We start from the raw sequence: 25,185 nt of genomic DNA, 5'->3' as shown, positions 1-25,185 counted from the left end.
AGGTACAGTGGAGAGGGGTACAGTGGAGAGGGGTACACTGGGAGGGTACACTGGGAGGTACACTGGAGAGGGGTACACTGGAGAGGGGTACACTGGGGGGAAACACTGGAGAGGAAACACTGGAGAGAACACTGGAGAGGGTGCAGGGGAGGGTACACTGGGAGGAGGAACACTGGGAGGGGAACACTGGAGAGGGTACACTGGGGAGGGTACAGTGGGGAGGGAACACTGGGGAGAGGTACACTGGGAGGGAACACTGGAGAGGGGTACACTGAGGAGGTACACGGGGGAGAGTACACTGGGGAGAGGTACACTGGGAGAGGTACAGTGGGAAGGGTACACTGGGGAGGGTGATGGGGGCACTGGGGAGGAACACTGGAGAGGGGTATACTGGGGAGGGTACATTGGAGAGGGTACACTGGGGAGGGTACACTGGGGAGGGTACAGTTGGGAGGGGTACACTGGAGGAACACTGGAGAGGGGTATACTGGGGAGGGGTACATTGGAGAGGGTACACTGGGAGGGTACACTGGGAGGGTACACTGGGGGAGGGTACACTGGGAAGGGTACAGTGGGAAGGGGTACACTGGGGAGGGGAACACTGGGGAGGGTACAGGGGGAGGGGCACACTGGGGAGGGGAACACTGGAGAGGGTATACTGGGGAGGGACATTGGAGAGGGGTACACTGGGAGGGTTACACTGGAGGGGGTACACTGGGGAGGGGCACACTAGGGAGGTGTACACTGTGGAGGGGTACACTGGGAGGGGTGCACTGGGGAGGTGTACACTGGGAGGGGTGCACTGGGGAGGGGTACACTGGGGAGGGACACTGGGGAGGGGTACACTGGGGAGGGTACACTGGGAGGGCACCTGGGGAGGGGTACACTGGGGAGGGGCACACTGGGGAGGGGGTACACTGGGAGGGGTACACTGGGGAGGGGTACACTGGGGAGGGTACACTGGGAGGGGTACACTGGGGAGGGTACACTGGGGAGGGTACACTGGGGAAGGTACACTGGGGAGGGGTACACTGTGGAGGTACACTGGGGAGGGGTACACTGTGGAGGGGTACAATGGGGAGGAATACACTGGGGAGGAATACACTGGGGAGGGGTACACTGTCAACTATAAGTTATTTCACTGTAGTTCCTCATAAGTAAGAAAAATGTTGTAATTGTAGGAAAAATCTACGTATTCACAGACTGTTTCACCCATCTTTTGTTAAATGCCAAGAAACTTTGCCAAGACTGTGAATGTAAAGTGAAAATGTCGTAAGGTGGATGTGAGGATAAACTGTTTCACTGTCTATGCTAATACAATATTAACATTACTTTTGGCGTTTTGGATTAGGTAGGGTATAGATTTTGGTGGGTTGGCCCGCAGAAAAATACCTATATCGTAATGCGGCCCATGACTAAGGAACAGTACTTACAGGCGAGAAGCATGAGGATAGCTGTAGAGGCGATGTTACCAGGAGATCGTCGCCAGCACCCGGCCACGCCAGTCCAGAAGGCCACGAACACGAAGAAAAAGGAAACGATGAAGAGCGCGATCATCGACCTGGCCATGTCTGTGGAGAGAATTGAAATTAATATTGGTGTTACTCTGAATGTCGGTGGTGGAGCTGAAACCCTTAGACAAAAGTGAAATCTAAATACAGTACAGTAGTATTATACCGTGATCCTATTAAATTTAAAATCACATTCTATGCTTGAGTTCTTAGGGAGATGTTTCTTAGGTTTCATAGGTTAAAACTTTAAGCGTGAAGGCTTAACCCCTGAAGCATGCCAGCTTAAGCCATCGTCCTCAAACAGTTAACTTCAGACCAGAAAGAAACAAATGGTTAAGGTGACAACATCAACCCATGGGAGGTGGTACAAGTATCACCAAGAGTGACGGCAGGGCGGTGACTAAAACAACAGTGTCACTATGCCACGTTAGACTACACCCTGAGCTATACTGTATGTTGCAGCCACTAGCCCGCCCGTCATGGTAAAGAGTAAACAAAGGGGAAACAGACGAAGAGCTGGAGATAAAGCTAGAACCATTCAGCCAGATCTACTAAGTAAACAAAGTAAGTTAAGGGCGACACAACAGCGGCAGCAGTGTCGTGGCAGTCAAGTTGTGACAGGAAGCGGCGGCGCCACTCCACGCCAGGCACAGAGGGTTGGACGCCGTCAGTCCACGCACCAACTTTCTACCATCCACCTTCTACAACACTACCTCTGACAGTCACTACTACCACCCATGTATTAATTCACACCAAAAAAATATTCCCTTTCACCCCTAGACCCACAAACTTAATTTAAGATGTTGGGTAAAGTTTGTCATCTGAGGCGCTAACACCTCTAAAGATGGCCTAAGAAGCCTAGGTCACCTGGACAAGTGGGCCACACACAACCTGGCCACTCCCACAGTAACTCCTTACGCTGTGTGCCGCGTCCACTACTGACTGTACCTGACCCGGTAATAAGGTTTTGTGTACATGAATAGCGGTATTACCGATTATATAGGTTACCCAAGTTACATTAAATAGCTTGATCCGCTCAGATTCTGGTTAAATTCACGTCATTCCCCCAAGTAGATAATGCGTATGATTCATCCCTCACTACACTTAATTGTATGAACGTTGTGGCCATAAAGTTGGGATAGAATTAAATAACACTATAAATCAAGCACACGTCCATCACTATACTCTAATGATGATGATGGTGACGATGACGATGATGATGTAACGGGATGATAAAAAATAAATAAGTTCCACAAGGTTACTGATAAGTGATCATTGATACAAGAACAATAATAACAATTACTACAATAGCGATGATGCAATATCCCAATACACACACACACACATCAAGACGAGACAGTCACCAATGCCATTAAATTAACGATGAGGCAACACGCACACACACACACGTTCCTTTCATATTTCTCAACCCAAGTCCAGATTCACATAGATTCAGTACATTAATTTTGTCTTGTAATTGGTGCTAAGTGAACGTATCCAGTTAAGATAGAGTCTTGTAAATCTGATGTTGTTTGGGATTGTGGGAGGGTGTGGGAGAAATATGGGAGGGTGTGGGATGGTAGGGGAGGAGCATGGGAGGGTAAGGAAGGAGCATGGGAGGGTAAGGAAGGAGCATGGGAGGGTAAGGAAGGTGCATGGGAGGGTGTAGGGGGTATGGGAGGAGCATGGGAGGGTAAGGAAGGAGCATGGGAGGGTATGGGAGGGAAAGGGAAAGGTTTGGGAGGGTGTAGTCGCCTCTCCTCATCACCCTACACCCTGATCTTACGCGATAGGCCACAAGCACCCCGCCCTAGATATGGCTCCAGGGTTCAGGTCCTATGGTTTCAGGGTTCATGGTTCCAAAGGTTCATGGTCTAGGTTCCATGGTCCAGAGTCTTGGGTCCAGGGGTTCAGAATCTAGGTTCCATGGTCCAAAATTGAAGGTCCAGGATCCCTTGTCCAAGATTAACAGCCACCCACTACCACCCTCCCACACACACACACACACTCGTCCATCCACCAGTCATATCAAGAAATGCCAGTCAGGATATATATGATGTACCAATCAGATAATCCAGGGGAGTGATCTGTCAGAGGATTAAGCTAATCCTCAGACGTGACCTTAACCCGTTGTTGTCTGGTGACGCTGTAAACATCTTGTTGATATTACGGATCACCTGAAGACACCCCTCTCCACCGTCCTGGATTATTTAACCAAAATATTAACCTAACCCAACCTAACCTATTGTATGTGTGTGTGTGTGTGTGTGTGTGTGTGTGTGTGTGTGTGTGTCCCTTATGCCTTCACCTCTCCCTCCCTCAGGTCGAGAGGATAATAATAATACCCTCATGTTACCTCCCTTTCACCATACCTCCCTTTCACCTCAGCCTCCCTCCCTCTCACCCCCACAACACCTCCCTCTCACCATACCCCACCTCCCACTCACCCCCACCCTCTCATCCCACTCATACACACCTGTTACCTGATTGACACAGCAACAAGGAACCAGTTCAACATCTCACCTGACCCACAACATCACCTGTGACTCATTAATGACCAGCTCAAATATAATTATACGCCTCATTTAAGGGGAATTATCTCCTTTAAGTTTACTAATAAGATCTAAAACATTAATTATAGTGTTTGATCATAGGCGGTTAATAGACGCCTCTGTGATTACCGGAAAATAAATACAATCATCATTAGTATATGGCATGGCATATTAATAGCAGTGGTGCCGTCATTGTTATAATTAGTATGCAACAATAGACTTCTCAAAACAATTGTGTGTCTCCTTCAACCTTGACAATGAGATACCCGGATGGAGCGATACTGTTGATTTATCTTACCTACACCTACACCTGGTCGTCGAGGAAGGTGTGTTCAAGTTGGCCACGTTAAGTTTGTTTACAGAGACCTTACCGAGATGACTGGGCATGTACTGGGCAGATCAAGATGTCCATGTATGTTTACAGAGATCCTCAATACATATATATATATATTTTTAAAGCTACGAGAACATATCAACATACTTTACTTTCATGCATTCTCTAAATATCATAAAAGGTACATAATTAACATAACTCAGGTGGCGTAACTGATAAAAACGCATTTTTTTTTCATATATAAAGAGAGTTTGGACGATCAGTTACACATATAAACATTCCCAACTTCTTATCTTACTGAGTGCCTAAACTAACACACCAATTTTTTTTCCCTAAGCTAGATTTTTGCCCATTTTCTTGTACGTAATACATTCTTAAAAGGCATAAAATAACACGTGCGAGAGTGACGAGGATGGTAACACTGCAGGAGCTATGAGAAGGGGGACATGGTAACACTGATGGCGGGAACCTGAGGAATGCGACAGAAAACAGATGATGCCAAATAGTGATTCTTCTTCAGTACTTCCTTCCTGCCTTACACCCCAACCCACACACCTTATACTCCACTCATACCACTACCTTATACTCCAGGCACATGTTGAGGGTGTATATGATGGAGAAATAAGTAGGAATAAACTCAGGATGAGGTGCAAAAGGGGCAAAATATTCAGCGTGGGTTTGTGAAGCGTAGGTCAGTGGGAGGCAGCCTGGACCTTCGCTTGAGTTCAGCTAGGATAACGACCTCCTCCATATGTCTACCTACACCACCTGTTGACTACCTACACCCACCTGTGACCACCTACACCCACCTGTGATTACCTACACCCACCTACACCTACTTATTTATTACCTTGAGACACACGAGGACAAAATTCCCTCAGTCACGGATGAAACCCAGTTCAGTTAAGTCAGGAAAGGCGGGTATTGAGGATGATTATACAGAGCCAAATATATCCTTCTGTAAGCTGATGTAATATAGTCAATATTAAACCCAGAATGATGCTTAGTGACGCCAATCATCTTATCATGCCAGGGGGGGATACTTAGCCTAATCTGACCGGGATGATAGAACGTTCAGAGAGTGTAAACGTTGAGTGAGAGAGAGAGAGAGGATGGGTGACCAGAAGAAGATTACGGCCTCCTCTCCTACCCCCCAATTGTGTGGGCCTAGAGGTAAAGAGGAAAATGGGGAGAGGGTCAACCAACTCTCCCAAATCCCTCCCTTCCTCCCTCCTTCTCTCTTCCCTCCACTTTACACATGTTACCTGTTTATCGTACCTGATATTGATTGACTTAAGTTATTTATTCAAGAGTGTCTGATGTACTTAAAAGTCTCGTTCGCGCACACGCACGCACGCACACACGCACACACGCACACACACACACACGCACACACACACACACACCGCCACCACCACCCTCCTCTTCCTCCTCCTCCTCCCGGCAGTGCTTCACAATGGCGACATAGAGGATAATAGCCAGGTGGTTGAAGGTCGACCAGCTGTGAGGATGGAGTCAAGACGGAGGAGACATCCCAAGGTCGACCTCGTCAACCTCTAGTCCTCAACCTCATTATGAACTCCTGATACGTTTCCTTATGTCTTAAAAAACTAACTTAAAACACGTAATGATCCTGTGTGTGTGTGTGTGTGTGTGTACAGCAAGAGAGAATTAATAGCGAATAATGTATTGTACTTATAGAAACAGGAAGAAGAATATGTAGTTTTTTTAGCAGACCAATCAAGACCTCTGAAACAAGCAAAGGCATTCAACCAACCAATCAAGGCCTCTGACATAAACAAAGATACTAAACCAACCAATCAACGCCTCTGACACAAACAAAGGGAGTATTAAACCAACCAATCAAGACCTCCTGACGTAAGCAAAAGTATTCAACTAACCAATCAAAGCCTCTGACACAAACAAAGATACTAAGCCAACCAATCAACGCCTCTGACACACACACACACACACACACCAACGAGACAAAAGAAGGAATGCAATTTTTAGCCGCCAGGAGGAGGTGGAAAAGTGTTTGTATTTCAAGGTCAATACAAGACACAGGAAAGGAGTGATTACGTATTACAGCTCTTGTAAATGGTGACATCATCATTATCACCATCCTCCATCGCCACCACCACTATCACATACCCTCCTCCTCTACCACCATTACTATCAACACACACACACACACACACACACACACACACACACACACACACACTCACGCACACACACACACGCACACGCACACACACACACCATCACTCTTTACATACACCTCCCAACTCTCAACACACTCGCCTAACACACTCTTTCAACACACTTCCCCACAGTCAACACATTATCTAGGGGTCATCTTAGGTCATCTACAAAAATTTAGGTCATGAAAGATTACGTCAAAGCCCAGAGGTCATATTTACAATGGCATTACACACTTAAGTTCATCAGGTAAATGATAGTAAGTGAACGTATCTAGATAAGGTTAGAGTCTCAGTACAAGTTTGAAGCCATTTTGGATGTTGAGTTTGTGGGAGTTGTTTTGTTTTTCAGTTTTAAGGTAAGGTAAGGTAAGGTAAGGTTCTTATTTATGGTTCACGAGTCCATCAGGTAGACGATCCACTAAACACAACAACAACACAACAACACAACCCAGCAACACAACACGGGGAGGAAGGCACGTGGCAGATGCTGTTAACACAATTCTATAGTTTACTCCCCACACTAAACTCCCCAGCTGGAAATTTACTATGGTTGTAAAAATCTGGTTAGGGGGGAGATGTTGTGAGCTTACGACAAAGGGTTATAATTCTTGTTGTTGTGAGCTTACGACAAAGGACTACACTTGTTGCTGTGAGCTTACGACAAAGGACTACACTTGTTGCTGTGTCCTTCCCACTGAATCGCTATCTTGGTATATAATTCTTTTGTGATCGGGTAACACAACGCTGGACTCGGTGGGTTTGAATCCGGGTGTTTGAATCCGGGTCTTGAATCCGGTGTTTGAATCCGAAGTTTGAATCCGGTGTTTGAATCCGGTGTTTGAATCCGGGGCTTGAATCTGGTGCCGCACGTAAAGGGAACCACAACCTTTACTTCCCCGGACACGAAGGATAATCATTTGCATCATAAACTGTGGGAACGCCATTAAACTTGTGGCCCCCGCCGGCAATCATCATCTAAGAACACTTCTCATTGGTCAAGTCTAGTAGCCATCGTACAAGGAGGCTTCTCATTGGTGGAGACAAGACATCATTATATTTGGGGATTTTTTTTTTATTGGTGGAAACAGGAAAACCATCTCATTAGGAAGTTTCTGATTGGTGAAAACAAAAAATACCATCATGTACGGAAGCTTCTCATTGGTGAAAAAAAATATATCACGTAAGGAAGATTTTCATTGGTAGAAGAAAGAAAAAAAAACATGATGTAAGGAAGCATTTCATTGGTGGAGGAAAGGTCTTGCTTTAGAATGGTAGACCACAGGTAAATGACCCACATCTCTCTCTCTCTCTCTCTCTCTCTCTCTCTCTCTCTCTCTCTCTCTCTCTCTCTCTTCGGGTGTTACACAAGACACGCGACAAAAGCCTTATACTTACACCATCCAACACTGTCTTTTGTACACACACCCACACTACTACCCACACACCCACACCACTACCCACACTACCTCCACCACTACCCACACTACCTCCACCACTACCCAAAATACCTCTATCATTACCCACAATTCCCAGATATGCAAATAGGCTTCACGTTTCTCTCCTCTCTCTCATTTGACTTCCTCCTTCCGCCTCTTGACTTCTACTGTATGCTTCCGCCTCCAGCACCACAACAATGGAACTTGGCGCCTCAGTGCTGATACCATTGTTCTATTTTATACCAAACAGGTGTTGGGAAAGTCTCGTATTTTTAATGAAGATTCCTTAAGTTAGGTTGGGTTGGGTTGGGTTGGGTTAGGTTGGGTTAGGCAGCAGCGTTTACCTCGTGTACTGCCTGAAGGTGAGTTTCTCCTCCTCAAATCTAAAACCCACTACCGAACCCCTGAACCCGAACCTTTGAACCCGAACCTTTGAACCCGAACCTTTTGAACCCAAACCTCGAACCCATGAATCCCTTGTTAAAACACTGGCTCTTAATTGTCTTCGTAACATGAGATGCAAAAACCCAATTAAAGAACCCATTGAAGTTCGAAATGACATCAAAATTACACTGAGACTCTACTCTTTAACTTGATACATTCACACGGTACCAGTTAAGAGACAAAATTATATCAGTGAGGTTCTACATTAACTTAGATACGTTCACTTAACACCAATTGGGAGACGTCCACACGTGCTTAGATACCAATTGAGACGTCGATAACTTAGATACCAATTGGGGGAGACGTCACGTGGCAAATACCAGGTGGGGAGACGTCCACATTAACTTAGATACCAATTGGGAGACGTCCACATTAACTTAGATACCAATTGGGAGCGTCCGTGTGAAACGTTCACTTAAACACTGGAGGACAAATTAACGTGCGGGGTGTGTCTTTTGAAATTATATGACTGGGGTTTGTATACAGGATGCGTCAATGTAGTCAGGATGTGGCTTGGTCCACCTCGCTCGCCACCCTGCGCCACCCTCCCCCCCTCTAGCACCCTCTGGCTACTATCTCGCGCCTGAGTCTCACACTCCTTGGCTGTCTACCTCACCATAATCTACGTCCCTCTCTCCCTCACATTCTGACACACTCAGTTTAAAGCTATTTTAACTAGAGAGAGAGAGAGAGAGAGAAGCTGGCCCCCACGTCCTAAGGGCCCTGGTTGATCTTGGACTTTCTCCCCTGTTCAGCTACTGTGACTAGACTACTCTCTCTCTCTCTCTCTCTCTCTCTCTAAGGAAGTCTTATCATCTTATCATTCCTCATTAATCACACAATCATGATTACCACCACCACCACCACCATCAACCACCACCACTACCAACTACCACTAACAACCATCATCAACCACCACCACTACCAACTACCACTAACAACCAACATCAACCACCACCATCACAGTAAACAGATGAATAGGACAAACACCTCTACATCATTCATCACAGCTCTCATTAACGTGTTCACCTGAGCAGAGGGAGGCGGAGGGAGGCGGTGGGAGGCAGAAGGAGTCAGTTATCTACCTTACTGGCAATATATGGGTGAGATACGACTGAACGCTTTACGCACACCTGATGATTACTACCTGGGAAAATACAGGTCCCCATACACCTGTAAACACCTGAAGATTTTTTAATTGGATGAATACTGGGTCCCTCTACACCTGTACACACCTTTAACCTTTGAATACATCACCGATATCTCTCTGTAGGAATGTTTACCATACGAATATTTAATGATGATAAAAAAAGATGATGATGATGATGATGACGGAGATGATGATGATGACAATGAACTTATATTATACAGGTTAAGGAAAAAAAAGAGTCAAATAATTCTGACACATGACGGAAAGATGAAGCCAGAGGGAACGAATGATGACTTAGGAACATTGTGGCAACAGACACACACACTCAACCACACTACACTACACATGAGTGAGTGCCTCTCCTCCCAGCGTCTAAGGGCCTTAACAAAGTGGTAGTAGTAGTAGCAAAAAATAATAATAGTAGTAGTAGTAGTAATAATAATAACAACAATAACAATAATAATAATAAAAACAACAATAATAAGAGAACGTATCTAGCTAAAATAGTCTCAGTGTTATATTACCGCCATTTTGGATATTAATTTGGTGTTGTCAGTCAGTCAGTCAGCAGTTACGAGGAATATTCGACGTCTGAGCCTTTATGCATCCAGAAATTGGTATGTCTGCATGAACTCATCCCTGACACACACACACACACACACACACACACACACACACACACACACGTCATACTATCCCCGTCGTCACAGCTTTACAACACACACTGTTCTGTTTACTCTGACTTATAAACAGAACTCCCCCGTATGTAAACAGAGTACCGAGGGCTGGAAGTAAACAAACACATGGAACTTTCTTGTGTGACATTTATACTGTATATCACTCTCGGGGAAAAGTGAAGAGAGAGTTTTATGACTGGTGTGCACGTGTCGACCATTACCAGTGTACGTGAGAGACAACAGTGCACGTGAGTCAACAGTGCACGTGATTGCCGCCAGTGCACGTGTGTGAGAGATCGCATGTGTCAGTATACCCTCTCTACCTACCTACCTTCCTAACCTCTCCCTCACCTCTCTCTCCCTCACTCCTCTGTCTCCCTCACTCCTCTCTCTCTCCCTCACTCCTCTCTCTCCCTCACTCCTCTCTCTCCCTCACCCCCATCCTCTAAAACAACTATTCAATACCTGAACTCTCAAGGCTCATACACTTAAAATATTCTCCCCGTAAAAATGAAAGTTTATCTCATACTATCGTGTTCTCTTGAGTATGATGGTTAGGTTAGGTTAGATTAGGTTAGGTTAGATTAGGTTAGGTTAGATTAGGTTAAGCTAGATTACGTTACGTTACGTTGAGCAAAAAACTGATTACGTCACGCTAAGTTTTCTTGAAAGTGACGCTACGTAAACGCAATTAACTAACTCAATTAAACTACGACACAAAGATGACAGCTAAAATGGTGTCGAAATTGAACCAAGACTAATATTAACCCCAGCTCACTCGCCCATCTCTTAGCACCGTATATTTAGCGATGTTCTGCATGATGTATCTGTCAAATTGAAACGACACAATAATTTGGTAGTCACGTGATCCTTTCTTTCTATCTCTCTGTCTTTCTCTACCTTGTCACTTTCTCTTCGTTTCTATCTATTTGTGTCTTTTACTGTCTCTTTTACTCTCTCTCTCTTTCTCTTTCCTCGGTAACTTTCCCTTCCTCCACACATCTGTCTCCACACCTTTACCTGTCGAAACTCAATGACAACATTTCCGCGGTATCCAACTTGTCAACACTTCCTCATTGCAACACCGTATACTCGTAGTTGTGTGGCAGATATGTGTCAGGTGTGTCAAATGTGTCAGGTATGTGTTACTTATTTACGATGAAAAAAAATACCGTTTTAATCTTCCCTGAAAAAAAATATATTGTATTATTTTTTTATATTACGTAAAATTAGAAATTATATTCAACTCCAGAGATATAATATCGGTAAATATAGTCTATAATTATATATAAACTATAACATACTAATGACAGGTATATAATAATGATGATATAGTTAATTAAGGTAAACTCTCTCCTTCATATTTCCTGGTAATTTTTGTGGTCATTTTGGTAGAGTCACTTGAGCGGTTCACTTACATGTTATTATCTTCTATAGTGAGTGGGAGAAATCTTAACGGTAGTGCTTTGAAAGTGAGGGCCTCGAGCTGTGCCGTGGGTGGGTGAGTGTGTCAGGTCTGAAGCCGACAACCGAATCCCGAACCCCGAACCCCAAACTATGAATCCCGAACCCTAGGCTTTGAATCCCGAACCCCAAACTATGAATCCCGAACCCTAAACTTTGAATCCCGAATCCCAAACATAGGTAGTTTAGGTGTCTAATATTCAGGTGATCCTAGTAAGCTCCTCGGGTACACACAGCACTCCTTCACCCTGACTACTAATTAAGACAGGTGTAGGTAACCCTCAGGTGTTATCGTATATATATATATATATATATATATATATATATATATATATATATATATATATATATATATATATATATATATATATATATATACAGTACACCCTTTAATGTAGTATTTTTCCAGTCATTATATTCTCGTTCTGTAAAGACAAACGAACGTAAACCCACATTCATCCATTGTTCAACGTATTTTTAAACTTTTTACCATTTGTCAGACCTTCGTTGTACGTTCGAGTTTGTGAAATACTCCACTGTAAAGTCCCCCATTCACTAGTGCGTTTACAGGGGGTCGTCAGGTTTTGTGGGAGCCCTGTGTGTATTTACATTCGACAGAAGGAAACTCGCCAGAGTAAATATATTATGGCATAAAATTAAAATTTTATTAAAACAAATAACTCAAAAAGATAATGATTTGTGGAATGTTTATTATGACGAGCCTCTGTAAACGTACTAGTGAAGGGGACTGTGCCTTCGTTTGTTCCTATCTGAGACCAACACCTAACAAGTCTATTCAGTGGTATAAGGAACCTCCTGCGGTGTGAGTGTTTTAAAGTTTTCAGTGGTGTAGAATATCGGGATTACCTGATGATTAGTTCCCCTCAAGGTTATTTCACCTGAGGATTAACCTACGTAACGCTAACCTAATGCAAACCTAGTCTAACTTAACCTAACGTAAGTCCCTCCAGGTAGCGTTAGCGTGTTCAATCATCAGGTGAAATAAGAGGGTGTCTAATCCTCATGTGATCCAAATTTCACGAGTATTGGGCCATGACGAGCGGTGCTGATGGTGGCAGTAGTGGTGGTAGTGGTGGCAGCGGTTGGCAAGTTTCTCCACATCGACCGTGTCACAGACGAGTGGCCGTCACGGACACTGACTCTGTGTCGCCACGTACGTACACATGTGGGACATCACACACACACACACACACACACACACACACACACACACACACACACACACTACTGACCAGTAAAAATCAACTGTGGGGAAATCGTCAAGGAAATGCCACGTACGAATTCTTAACACTGAAAATGAGGCAAAAAATAAATAAAAATAAATAAGAGCTAAAAATAACAACTCTACTTACTGCAACGTTGGAAAGTTTCGCCCAGGAGGAAAAGTGATGAATGTTGGGGGAAATGTAAAAAAAAGTGATAAAAGAGGAAAAGAAGATTAAAATAAATAAATAAAGTCCTGTTTGTATGTCACCACGGAGGAGGGAAGATTAGAGGAAGGAGTAATGAGATAAATTAGTAATATTAGATAATTAAATGAGAGAGGAGACAATAACACACACAAGACCCTGCAAGACGCCGTCGCCATGTTAAAAGTCGCAACGAAAAATAAAAAAAAAGTAAAAAAAGGACAAAATGTAAGAAAAAGGTAAAAAAAAAGGAAGAAAAAATCAAGAAAGAGTAAAAATGAGGAAAGAATAACAACGAAAATGACGAAAGTTAAAAAAAAAATCATAATACAAGAAAAGGCGACAAAAACCACAACACAACCCTGAATAAACGGGACAAAAAAAGATACTAATACAACATGAGACAAAAAAACACCTGCATAACACCGACGGAAGAAGAAAAAACATCAACAACAAATAAAGAAAAACAAGAACAATTTCAAAAAGGAGAAGAACAAAATGAAGAAAAAGAAGAACAAGAACAACAACAAGTAAAGAAAAAATCGCAAATAAAGAAAATAAAACAAGGATTGAGAGAGAGAGAAAGAGCCCCACCCTGCTGAGTTTCACCCACAATAACAATAATCACACTACCACACACATGAGCTGGGAGACTCCGCTGAAGATAATGGCAGTGTTGTCTGTCACTGCCTATGTTGAGGGGTAGTAATCGAAGTGGTGGTGGTGGTGAGGGAGGTGAGGGAGGGGAGGGAGGTGAGAGGGGGGAAGGTGGGGGGAGGGGGGGAGGCGTAGTTTGGTGATTGATTTCCGTGTCTGTTTATTATTGATGTACTACTACTACTACTACTACTACTACTACTACTCTCTCTCTCTCTCTCTCTCTCTCATTAGCTTTCTTTCCCTGTCTGTCGGTCTGTCTGTCTCCATCTATCTCTGTTTTAAATCGCTCAGTCACTCACAATTACCATCCACTTATCACACACAGAATGACTCATCTTAACTACCTACCTACCTCCTCCCCCTCTACCTCGACCTCCTCTCTCTCTACCTCACCACCTCTACTGAAAATATGTATGCCATCAACTAAAACCACTGAGAGCAACCACTATTATTACCATTACTACCATTAACCACCTACCACTATCACCTCCCACCTCTACCACCGCCCACCTATTACCACCTACCACCATTCAACAAGGCCCTGGTAGGTAGCGTCTGTTTTTAGAAAGTTGGGAGTTTTCTCCATCCATGCTAACTGTGACCGCAAGGACGCCCCACACGCCTCCTCCTCCTCCTCCTCTCCCTCTTCAGCGGTGGTAATGATGGCTTCACTGCCGATGACTCTCCTGCCAACAACCGATAACTTTTCCAGCATTCCCGATAACTTTCCAGGCTTTCCCGATACAACTTTCCTGGTTCTTTTATAACTTTTCATGTCTTTCCGATAAGTTTCCTGCTACATTGATGAATTTGCTGCCTTCCACGATAATTTCCCTCCTCCCCGATAACTTTCTAGCCTCCCCGATAACTTTCTTTCCTTCCCGATAAATTTCCTGCCAGGGAGGAAGAGAGAGAGAGAAGAGAAGGAAGTGAGACACCATCCTCCACCCCCCTCTCCTTCCTCGACCCCCTCCCCTTCCCTCCTCAATCCCCCTCCCCCCATTACCTAGTACCCCTCACCTGACGTCGATTTCAGGGACTCCTCCTCCTACAAGACTTCAGACGAACCTCTCCCAATGACATTTAAAATACCCGACAGTGTTAAGAAACTCTGCACAACATAACAACAGGCGGTAAAGGAACAGCCGCTATGCAGGCCTTCTTGACCAATGATACACCCCCACCACCACCAGGGCCATTACCACAAACACTCGTCCACCGCCGCCGCCCACGAACCGCCCACACGACATATGGCGGACCTCAACTAACTCAGAATTAATAACTAGTCCAATACCCCCTCGGTCTCGGTGTTTTGAAGTCTGTCGGGAGTCAACAAAAGCCGGATCTTCACTACAACTACAGCTTTTATCTTTTTATTTAACAAATACTAAAAATTTCAAGGACGTCCACTGCCCCGTTAGCATCCTAGTCACTCCTTACACGAATTCTATAACACTAACCTGAGAATAATGACATCCTACTTTAAATCTCTCAAGAGCTTCTAAGAATGAATAGACCTCTGGAATCCTTTTAATATCCTGATCCTAATCCCACGACGTATCCTACAACCTTGAATACTGATATTTTGGGGTGATATTTCAGGACCACCTAAGGATGAAAGGATACTCTCACCATAAGGGATATTATACCCAGAGACATTTGTTTATGGATGAACTTGACGAGTGTTGATATGTCTGATTGTAAATAAACACAGGAGGAGTTACAAGACCTTATGAGTACGAGAGAATGTCAACAAAACAGCTGATTTCTACTACGACTCCTTATAATCAAAACAACATACGTGATTATGAATGAACTTGACTTGTTGTTCCAAATGTAAACAATAAATGGGACTTTCCCCGTTGCTTCATCAGCTGACGTGGATTAGGAATTCCTGTCAGTTGGTGAAATCTTATATGTTGTTGAGTCACTGTCGCGTCTGATATTATGATCAGTCAGGTGTACTCATCATCATCATCATCATCATCATCCTCATCATCACGTGACCATTATCATCATAGTAAAATACGTGAAAAATTACCAATAAAAAATGGAACAAATAAAATAAATAATGAAAAAAAGGGAATGAAAACAACACACAATAATAATAATAATAATAATAATAATAATAATAATAATAAACAAAAAAATCACGAAATCTAAAAAGGTTACAAAGAGAAAAGTTGCAAAGGTCAATAGACAGACAGACATACTATGAAGCGGCACAGGTAAAGGTCACAGGTGGGTACTTTACATTAAGCCAAGGATAACGAGGCCAGTTTTACCTGTGTTAGTACTGAGGTAAGGGAGAGGTGAGGAAGGGAGGGGTGAGGGAGGGAGGGGTGAGGGAGGGGGAAGTATGGGGGTAGTAGAAGCGGGTCATGAATGTAGGTTCCCAACACACCACACCACTACCTCCTCCTCCTCCTCTTCCTTCCTCCCACCATCTCTTCCCCCTCTTTTCTTTTCAGCCTCTTCCTCCACCCTTTTTTCCTCCCCTTTCCTTTTCCGCCTATACAGGAACTACCACCATCTCTACCAACACTACCCCCCCCCGACACACTTCACCACCACTACCACAATCACTACTACCACCATTACCACCACCACCACTACTACCATTACCACCACTACCAATCTGTATAGGAAGGAGTTTTCATTACGTTATAGTGACTCTTACTCCCACATACGATATATTGTACACTGTGTATGACCTCCCTGATCATTCTGTCTCCAGGTACCGGTCGTAGCACGTGTCAAAGGTGAGAGTTAAATTAGTAGTTAATCCGTTTGTTTACCTGTTAATTCGAGTGACATCTCAGGGGGCATTCTTTAGGGGTAGGAGACTGAAATTTACACCGTATTGACCAAATGCTTTAGTTAATAATTCTTTGATCTAGTTTTTGAGTCATATTTTGTTTATATTCTTGTTGTTATTATCAGGACAAGGAATAGTGCCAGTGTAATTTTATCTGCTAGTGCTTGTGTAAAGTCTCAGTGTAATTCTGATGCCATACTGAACGTTATTGCGGTGCTCCAGGTTATTTGAGACACAGGTAAACCCCGTTCTCTTACCTACCGTTACGAGAAGTTAAACACACGTGTACTCTCTAAGTCCTGGCAGGAAAGAAGCCATTACCTCAACACACACACACACACACACAGTTGTCCACCACCGGTACCTGGACTTACCTGGACACTTTTGGGTCACTGGGACACTTACTAATAATACAGCAACATTGACTCAGTCCCTCCCTCAGTCCTCAGGTAATGGCTCACTCGCGGTCATCCTTTTGTTGAGTTCACGTATTCGATTCCCCCTCCCGCCCCCACTCGTCCACCCTACTGTTAGTCAACGTTACCTGTGTGTATGTGTGTGTGTGTGTGTGTGTGTGTGTTACTGGTCATTCAGCTACAATTTCCTCATGCATTCGAGTTCCTCCACTGCCATGCACTGAAGTTGACCCCATCTTCCATGACTCCCCCCTCCCCCCAATCTTGCACGCAACAACAGGGTCTGGTCAGTCAGTCAACAGGAGGGGAAGGGGGGGAGCTGACCACATCCTATACGTTTAGGTTGGTGAGTCCGTCGGTTTAGAGAACTGAGACCACCGGCTGTTGAATCCCTGGTGAGAGCCGGACAAAAGCCGGACCTGTCTCTCTGCCGGGTTACGAGCGTCCACGCATTAGGAGTCCAGAGCCCAGCGATTGAGGGTGTCCATTTGCGGTTATTCATTATTTTTTCATACCGTTAACAAAACAGGTGTTATTTAGGAACATTCGTCTATACTAGAAGAAAAAAACATTGGATCACCTGAAGACTAGCCCCCAGCTTATTTCACCTGCAGACTAGCCCCCAGCTTATTTCACCCGAAGACTAGCCCCAGCTTATTTCACCTGAAGACTAGCCCCCAGCTTATTTCACCTGAAGACTAGCTCCACCATAGTTCACGTAAAGAATAGTCCCCAGCTTACTTCACCTGAAGACTAGCCCCAACCTTCACCTGAAGACTAGCCCCCCAGCTTGGCTGCCGAGGCTAGCCCCAACATTTCACCTGAAGACCCAACCCCCAACATTTCACCTGAAGACTAAACTCCACCCTGGTTCATCAAGAATGGTCCCAGCTTACTTCCACTAAAGATTCGTCCCCGCTTGTTTCTCGGCACCCAATAACTAATCCCGTATTCAGAGAGTTAAGCTATCGTACTCAAGGGGTTAAATTATCGTACTTAATGAGTTAAGTTACGGTAATCAGCAGGTTATTGGGGGGGGGGGGTGGACACTTAATCAACCCCGTCAAGGTAAGTGTCATCTCAAAGCCAGGGGACACACGGAGACCTCAGCTTCCGGGTCAGTAGGAGGAAGAGGAGATGTAACGATGGTGGTGGTGGAAGTGGTGCTGGTAGAGGAGCCTGGTGGGGTTGATGGTGGTAGCCTGGTAGTGCTGGTAGAGGAGCCTGGTGATGGTGGTAGTAGTGGTGGTGGTAGAGGTCATCAAGACAGACAGTGTAAGGGTGAGTATCAAGTGTTGGGAAGGGACGAGTTTTGTCTAAGACCTTGGTTCACTACCACCACCAGCGGGCTACCCTACCACCAGTACCATCACCACCCCTACAACCACCATCACCCCTACTCACTCAACCACCTGTGACCTCTCAACCCCCCCTCCCCCACCTCAGGTCAAGGCAAAGGTCACCACACACCCATCATAGCAACACGTCATTGTTATCATCTTCAGTAAACGTCACATACCACTCTAGTTCCTTCCCTCCCTCCGGTCAACAGGTCGTGAGAAACACAGCTGGCCCCGTGTCTCACTAGCCAGCAGAGAGAGATAGAGAGAGAGAGAGAGAGAGAAAGAGAGAGAGAGAGAGAGATACTGACGTCCTGCTTAACTTATTAGATGATCCGTCCAGCCCGACCGCCCACTCACCCACCTTTCTCCCTTCCGCCCAGCCCTCAGGTGTTCCCGTCTGTTCACCCCCCTCCCCACTCCCTTCCTTCTCCAGCCCCCTCTACCCTCTCCCTCCCTCTCTTCCTTTCGTCATCCCCCTGCCCTACTTCCTGCATAACTCTGTGCAATAATGAGGAAAAATAGTTGACTCGAGATGGAGGGTAGGGTAGAGTAAGCTAGGATACGGTAGGGTGTGTAATCTTCAGGTCATGCAAAAAAAGATCTAGCGCTGTGTGTGTGTGTGTGTGTGTGTGTGTGTGTGTGTGTGTGTGTGTGTGTGTTTGAAGGACTCGTCGTAAATGATCTAGTCTTCCTGCAGCGGCCGCGTCAACTACCACAGCATGGTAAAATGCTGACGCAGGTAATCTGTCCCCAGGCCTTGTACAGGTGAGAGAGATTCGTAATTAAGAAGACGGAGTTATGAATGAGTTGTTTATGAATGAGGTGATGTGTTTGTGTTGTGTGTGTGTGTGTGTGTGTGTGTGTATCCAATTATGAGGAAAAGTTCGACGTGGTAGGAACCCCTTATGTGTCCAGGACGTGGCTGACAGACGCGTGTTGTAAGGTGACCCCGCGTCCAAGGTCACTGTTACCAGAACCGGATTTAGAAAAATTACGTTGTTTTATCCATTCTCCTCCTACTCCAGGCAGCTTGAAACATCCGGCCACACTCCACCTCCTCCAGCCAGCTCTTAAAGGACAGCTTGACATATCCGGCCACTCTCTCCACTTCCATTAAACCCTAAAGGCCAAACTAACACATCAAGCAACACTCCGCCTTCAGCTCCATCCGGCCAGCTCTTTAAAGGCCAGCCTGAGACATCCGGCCACTGGGAGCATTTCTCCGCCAAGTCCCCCCCGGGGCAGAATCTGACTCGGGGCGGAAATACTTATCGAATTACGGCGTAAAAAACAACTAAATGTTCGATTTCCTTCTTCATTAAACTGGGGAGGCACACACACACACACACACACACACACACACACACACACACACACATCCTCCTCCTCCTCCTCCTCCTCCTCCTATCCTGCCGTCAACAAGCAAGACAGGACCAAAACACCGTCCCCTATCCTGCTGTCGACAAGGAACAAGACAGTAGCGAGGTACTTACGGAGTCTGACCATCTCGTCCTCGGTAAACTGGGAAGTGTCACTGTCCTCATTGAAGATATGGTAGTCGATGTTCTCACAGTAAGTTTCCACCGGTGACAGATACAAATCCACTGTCAACACAAAAAAAACAACATAAGTAACATTATTTTTTGGGGGTGATACATAAGATAAGTAACATTATTATTAGTACACAGGTAACACTAACGTCAAGGTTATTAAGTAACAGTAACATAAAAGACTGTAATAATTAAGTAACATTATTATAGAGTACAAAGGTATAAAAACAAGTAACATTAGTACAGTACACACACACACACACACACACACACATTTCCATACAACTCAAAAGACAAGAAATCGTGACGTGTGAAAGTGTACGTGTGTGTGTGTGTGTGTGTGTGTGTAACAAGGCCATACCACCACCACCACCACCACCACCACCACCATCACTATCCTCTACGGGTGGCAAAAGACAAAGTTTAATCCACCTGTATCCACGCCATCCACTCTCTTACATCCTTCTCTATCCACTACCTGTGTGTGATAACAAATGCTCTGTCTGTCTGTCTGTCACTGGGAGATAAAAGCAATTGTATGTATGAATGAGGATCGGATGAATGCTTGTGTCGTGAATGTCTAAACTGTTATCAACCGTCTCTCTCTCTCTCTCTCTGTCTATCTGTCTCTCTCTGTCTGTCTGTCTGTATGTGTCTGTCTATACTCAAGGTGGTTCAGACATGCATGAATAATTAAAAGACAGATTTCAAAACAGTCATGAGAAACTCCATCAAAATCTGAACATGAAAAAAGACAGATTTCAAGACGACAAATCATGATAAAATACAACTAAAATCGGAACATCAACACCGTGGGAAAGATCTCACAGTAATTATATCAAACTCATGCGAAAAATAAAAAATAAAATAAATAAAAATAAATCCTCCCAAAATCCCACGCTAAAAAGAGTCTTATTATTTCTCTCACGTCAAATATCTATTCAAGGATGACCTAAAACTGCCACTTGATGGAGTATTAAATCGTACTTGACTGGAAAAAAAACATCCTCAATAAAAAAACGAGAGAACACATCCATCAGTCAAGTCAGTATATCGTTTTATTATGATTTTTTTTTTATTGATTATGAAGAAGAAAATACTGACACGGTTTTACTTACTCACACACACACACACACACACACACACACACACACACACACACACACACACACACATGTAGGCCAGCGTCCCCTACCACACTCTTGACCTTAAAAAAATTCATCTAGTATGCAATCACGCACCACTGAGAGGCCGTCCATCATCCCAAGGGCTGACCACCACCACCACGCCCACAGTCCACGCCCACTCCGCCCGCCTACAACGTCCCACTCTCTCTCCCTACCTGCACCCCTCAACATCGCCCCCCCCCCCATAACTTTTCTGTTCTCCCCCTCCAACCTCCAGCAACAATACCTCTCTCCCTCCCTTGCTACAACACCACCTTCTCCTCCAACTTACAATCCCTCCCTCTCCTCCAACACTCCAACAACCTCCTCCTCCAACACATTATAAACACTCGCTTCTACGTGACAGGAAATAAAGAAAAAAAGGGTTTCCGACAGAGTATTTTATCATTCAATTTAGCCAGACTTAATAAGCTACTTCTGCCAAATTAAGCTACGTCTGCTAAATTATGCTACGTCTGCTAATTAAGCTACTTTCGCTAAATTAAGCTACGTCTGCTAATTAAGCTACTTTCGCTAAATTAAGCTACTTCTGCTAAATTAAGCTACGTCTGCTAATTAAGCTACGTCTGCTAATTAAGCTACGTCTGCTAATTAAGCTACGTCTGCTATATTGCCTCGTGGGAAAATAGCGGCTGGAAAGGATTAGACAGAGTTGATTGCTATTACATTCTTAATTTATTACACCGGTACACACACACACACACACACACACACACACACACACACACACACACACACACACACACATACACGAGTTGGGATTTAAGACACAGATTAATCAAGACTGTGTCCACTAGTTAGAACCCGTGTCACCAGGTGTGTTAACAGAGGTACCAGGTGGTGAGGGGTGAACCAGGAGACAGAACCAGCCTAGCATGACGGATGCCTCCACTATATCAGAGCCCATCCAACCCCCCCTCCATTACGCCTCTCCCCTGCCCCGCCTTACCGTCACCTCTCGTCACCCCCCACCGTCACTTCCTCATCACCCCCCAGACCACTACAAGTCACTAAGCCTCAGCACGTAACTTCCATTACACATGCCTTGGTACTACAGTTACGTACATAACCAACTTCATACGTATTATCAGAGAGAGGGCGATTTCAATAGGGAAATTTCAACGCCAGATAAAGAAAGTAATCTCAGATGAGTGAAACTTCTCATTTTTCACCATAAACTTGTATTTTATAAGTCTTCTTATTATTATTATTATTACTATTATTATCTACACTTCCACACGCACCTTTCCACTCACGCACTTCCGCACGCACCTTTCCACTCACGCACTTCCGCACGCACCCTTCCACTCACGCACTTCCGCACGCACCTTCAACGCTAATTAAACAACTTTACCCACAACATAACTTCCTTGAGTCAACAGCAATTAATGGAGAGGAAGAGGAGTGAGCTAATGAGTTGTGTTAATGAGTAAAGTAATTAGTTAAGAGTGATAATTAAGCCAGCGGGGGGGGAGGAGGAGGAAAAGGTGGTTACCGTTGAGAGAGAAACACAGCATGACGTAGACTGCTTCCTTACTTCTACACCTCCACCTCTCCTCTCCTTCTCTTCCTCTTCTCCTGTTCTCTATTCTGTTTTTGACGTGCATCTCTCTCTCTCTCTCTCTCTCTCTCTCTCTCTGCTTCGTCTTCATCTTCCTCCTTCCTTTTCTATTTCTCTTTTTTCTTCTTACATCTCCTCCCCCTCTTCTTCTCTTCTTCCTTACTTCTTTTTCCCTATTACTTAGTCTTCCTTCTCCTCTCACTCTTAGACCCACCACCTCCCTCCTTCCTTCCTTCCTTCCTTCCTTCCCTCCCTCTTCCTTCCTTCCTCCCCCCTCTTCCTTCCTTTTTTTCTCTTCCTGCCGTTGGGTTTTCCTGTCTCCCTCCTCCTTCTATCTTTACCATTCTTCCTTTCTCATTCTGTTGTTGGTGATGGTGGTGATGGTGGTGTGGTGGTGATGGTGGTGTGATGGTGGTGATGGTGGTGGTGATGGTGGTGGTGATGGTGGTGTGTGGTGGTGATGGTGGTGATGGTGGTGATGTGGTGGTGGTGATGGTGGTGGTGATGGTGGTGATGGTGGTGATGGTGGTGGTGATGGTGGTGATGATGATGGGAGGGAGGGAAGGAAGGTGATGAGGGGTGAGGAAGGGTAGGTGAGAGGTGTGGTAGGGGGGAAGAGGGAGAAGGGGGAGAGGTGGTGGGGTAGGGGGGAAGGGAGGGGGTGGTGAAGGCCGGGTCAGGGAGAAAGTCTGGAGGTCAGGGCTTGAGTGTTGGCCTCCAGGTCACCATCACCATTATCATCACCATCATCACCATTCTTGTCATCACCATCACTATCACCACCATCGTTATCATCATCATCAATAATTACCATCATCACTATTCTTGTCATTATTATCATCACACATCACCACCTACACACCTTCACCACCAGTCACTATCATCATCACACACACCATACATTAAAGATGGTGTGAATACAATGCTAAGCCTGTGGTAAAATTGCCCATTAAGGTCATCATCACTGTTCACTTCCCATCATTATCGACTTTAATGGTGAAGAAAACGGAAAGTGTGTGTGTGTGTGTGTGTGTGTGTGTGTGTGTGTGTGTGCGTGTGTGTGTGTGTGTGTGCAAGATGGAAGTGTTGCAAGCTGACAATCAATCAGTACTTTCACCGTTATTCACTACGATTAGAGAGAGAGAGAGAGAGAGAGAGAGAGATATACAGTAATCTTATAAACAAACCCCGGGGGAAGGTGGATCCTCATGCCACTGAATATTTAATATGGTGGAGTCGAGTCTATTCATCTCTCTCACACACACACACACACACGTACTCGCTCTTCCCACGCATGCACCCCGCTGTCTACACACACACATGCACCAGTCATGATACGCATGCACACACACACGCACGCAATCTTTCTCAATACAGTATATACACACACACACACACACCAGCGTAAAATTCGGCTGCATCACACGAATATTGCCTTATGGATCCTATCGCCATCTTCTCACGACTTATCTTGTCCATAATGACGTAGTTTATGAGCGTTAAAATCATTATATGACGCTGTGGCCTGAGTAGTGCGAACTGGACATGTGAAGAAGAGGAAGGAGGAGGAGGGGGAGAGGGAAGAGGAGGAAGGGAAGAGGAGGAAGGGAAGAGGAAGAGGAGGCATGGGCACGGTAACAATCTCTTACAAAATCCATCTTGGGGGGAAATTCCTGATATCTCAACCTCCTCTTCCCTCTATCATCACCCCCCCCCTCCCCCCTCTCTCTCTCTCTTGACACCTTGACCACTCACCTTCTCTGACAGCCCATATATCCTCATCCTCCTCCTACGCCCACTTCCTCTACCGCCCACAACACCTTGACCACCCACCCACATCTTGACTTCACCCATCTCTTCTGTCCTCTCCTCTCCTTATCTCCTTCTCCTTCCCCTCCTACCTCTTCATCCCCCTTCTTCTATTCCCCTCCTCATCCTCCTTCTTACTTAAGCAGTTCGTCACTTGTTCACCATTTCACCTGCTTATTACTCCACCTGTTCATCACCTCACCCACCGCTGTATCAACTAGCCGGACCAAAACAAACAACTTACCTTCCACGTACAGTTAGAGGAGAGGGGGTGGAGGAGAGGTTAGGGAGGAGGGAGGGAGGGGGAGGAGATTAGGAGGAGGGGGTGGGAGAGGAGGGTTAGGGAGGGGGAGGGGTGGAGAGGGAGAGGATGGGAGGAGAGGGGTGGGAGAGGAGAGGTTAGGAGGGAGGGGAGGAGGGTGGTCACGAGAGAGAGAAACAATGCATTAACTCAACACAGATATAATTTAAACTAACGACACCTGTATCAATCTACCTGTGTATGTGTGTGTGAGAGAGAGAGAATTACTTCACTCTTGTCTTCATCTCACGTCTAAGTCACAGCAGCCGGCAGTTACAACACTATTGAAAACCCCCCTCGAGGTGTTGTGTGTGTGTGTGTGTGTGTGTGTGTGTGTG

The 25,185-nt window shown here is 45.1% G+C and overlaps 1 protein-coding gene across 1 annotated transcript in view; it reads right to left on the bottom strand.

The window, feature by feature from the left end:
- Positions 1-25,185, bottom strand: part of LOC121861078 — a 74,065-nt gene that overhangs the window by 18,492 nt on the left and 30,388 nt on the right. Inside the window, 2 exon segments of the mRNA XM_042358624.1 lie at positions 1,434-1,571; positions 19,933-20,043. Of these exon segments, the coding sequence (XP_042214558.1) occupies positions 1,434-1,571; positions 19,933-20,043 (249 nt within the window).

The sequence above is a fragment of the Homarus americanus genome, unplaced genomic scaffold (genome assembly GCF_018991925.1).
Source record: "Homarus americanus isolate GMGI-L3 unplaced genomic scaffold, GMGI_Hamer_2.0 scaffold52806, whole genome shotgun sequence".
Classification (NCBI taxonomy): Eukaryota; Metazoa; Arthropoda; class Malacostraca; order Decapoda; family Nephropidae; genus Homarus; species Homarus americanus.
Note: the sequence above shows the minus strand (reverse complement) of the source record. Positions and strands in the feature narration are given on the sequence as shown.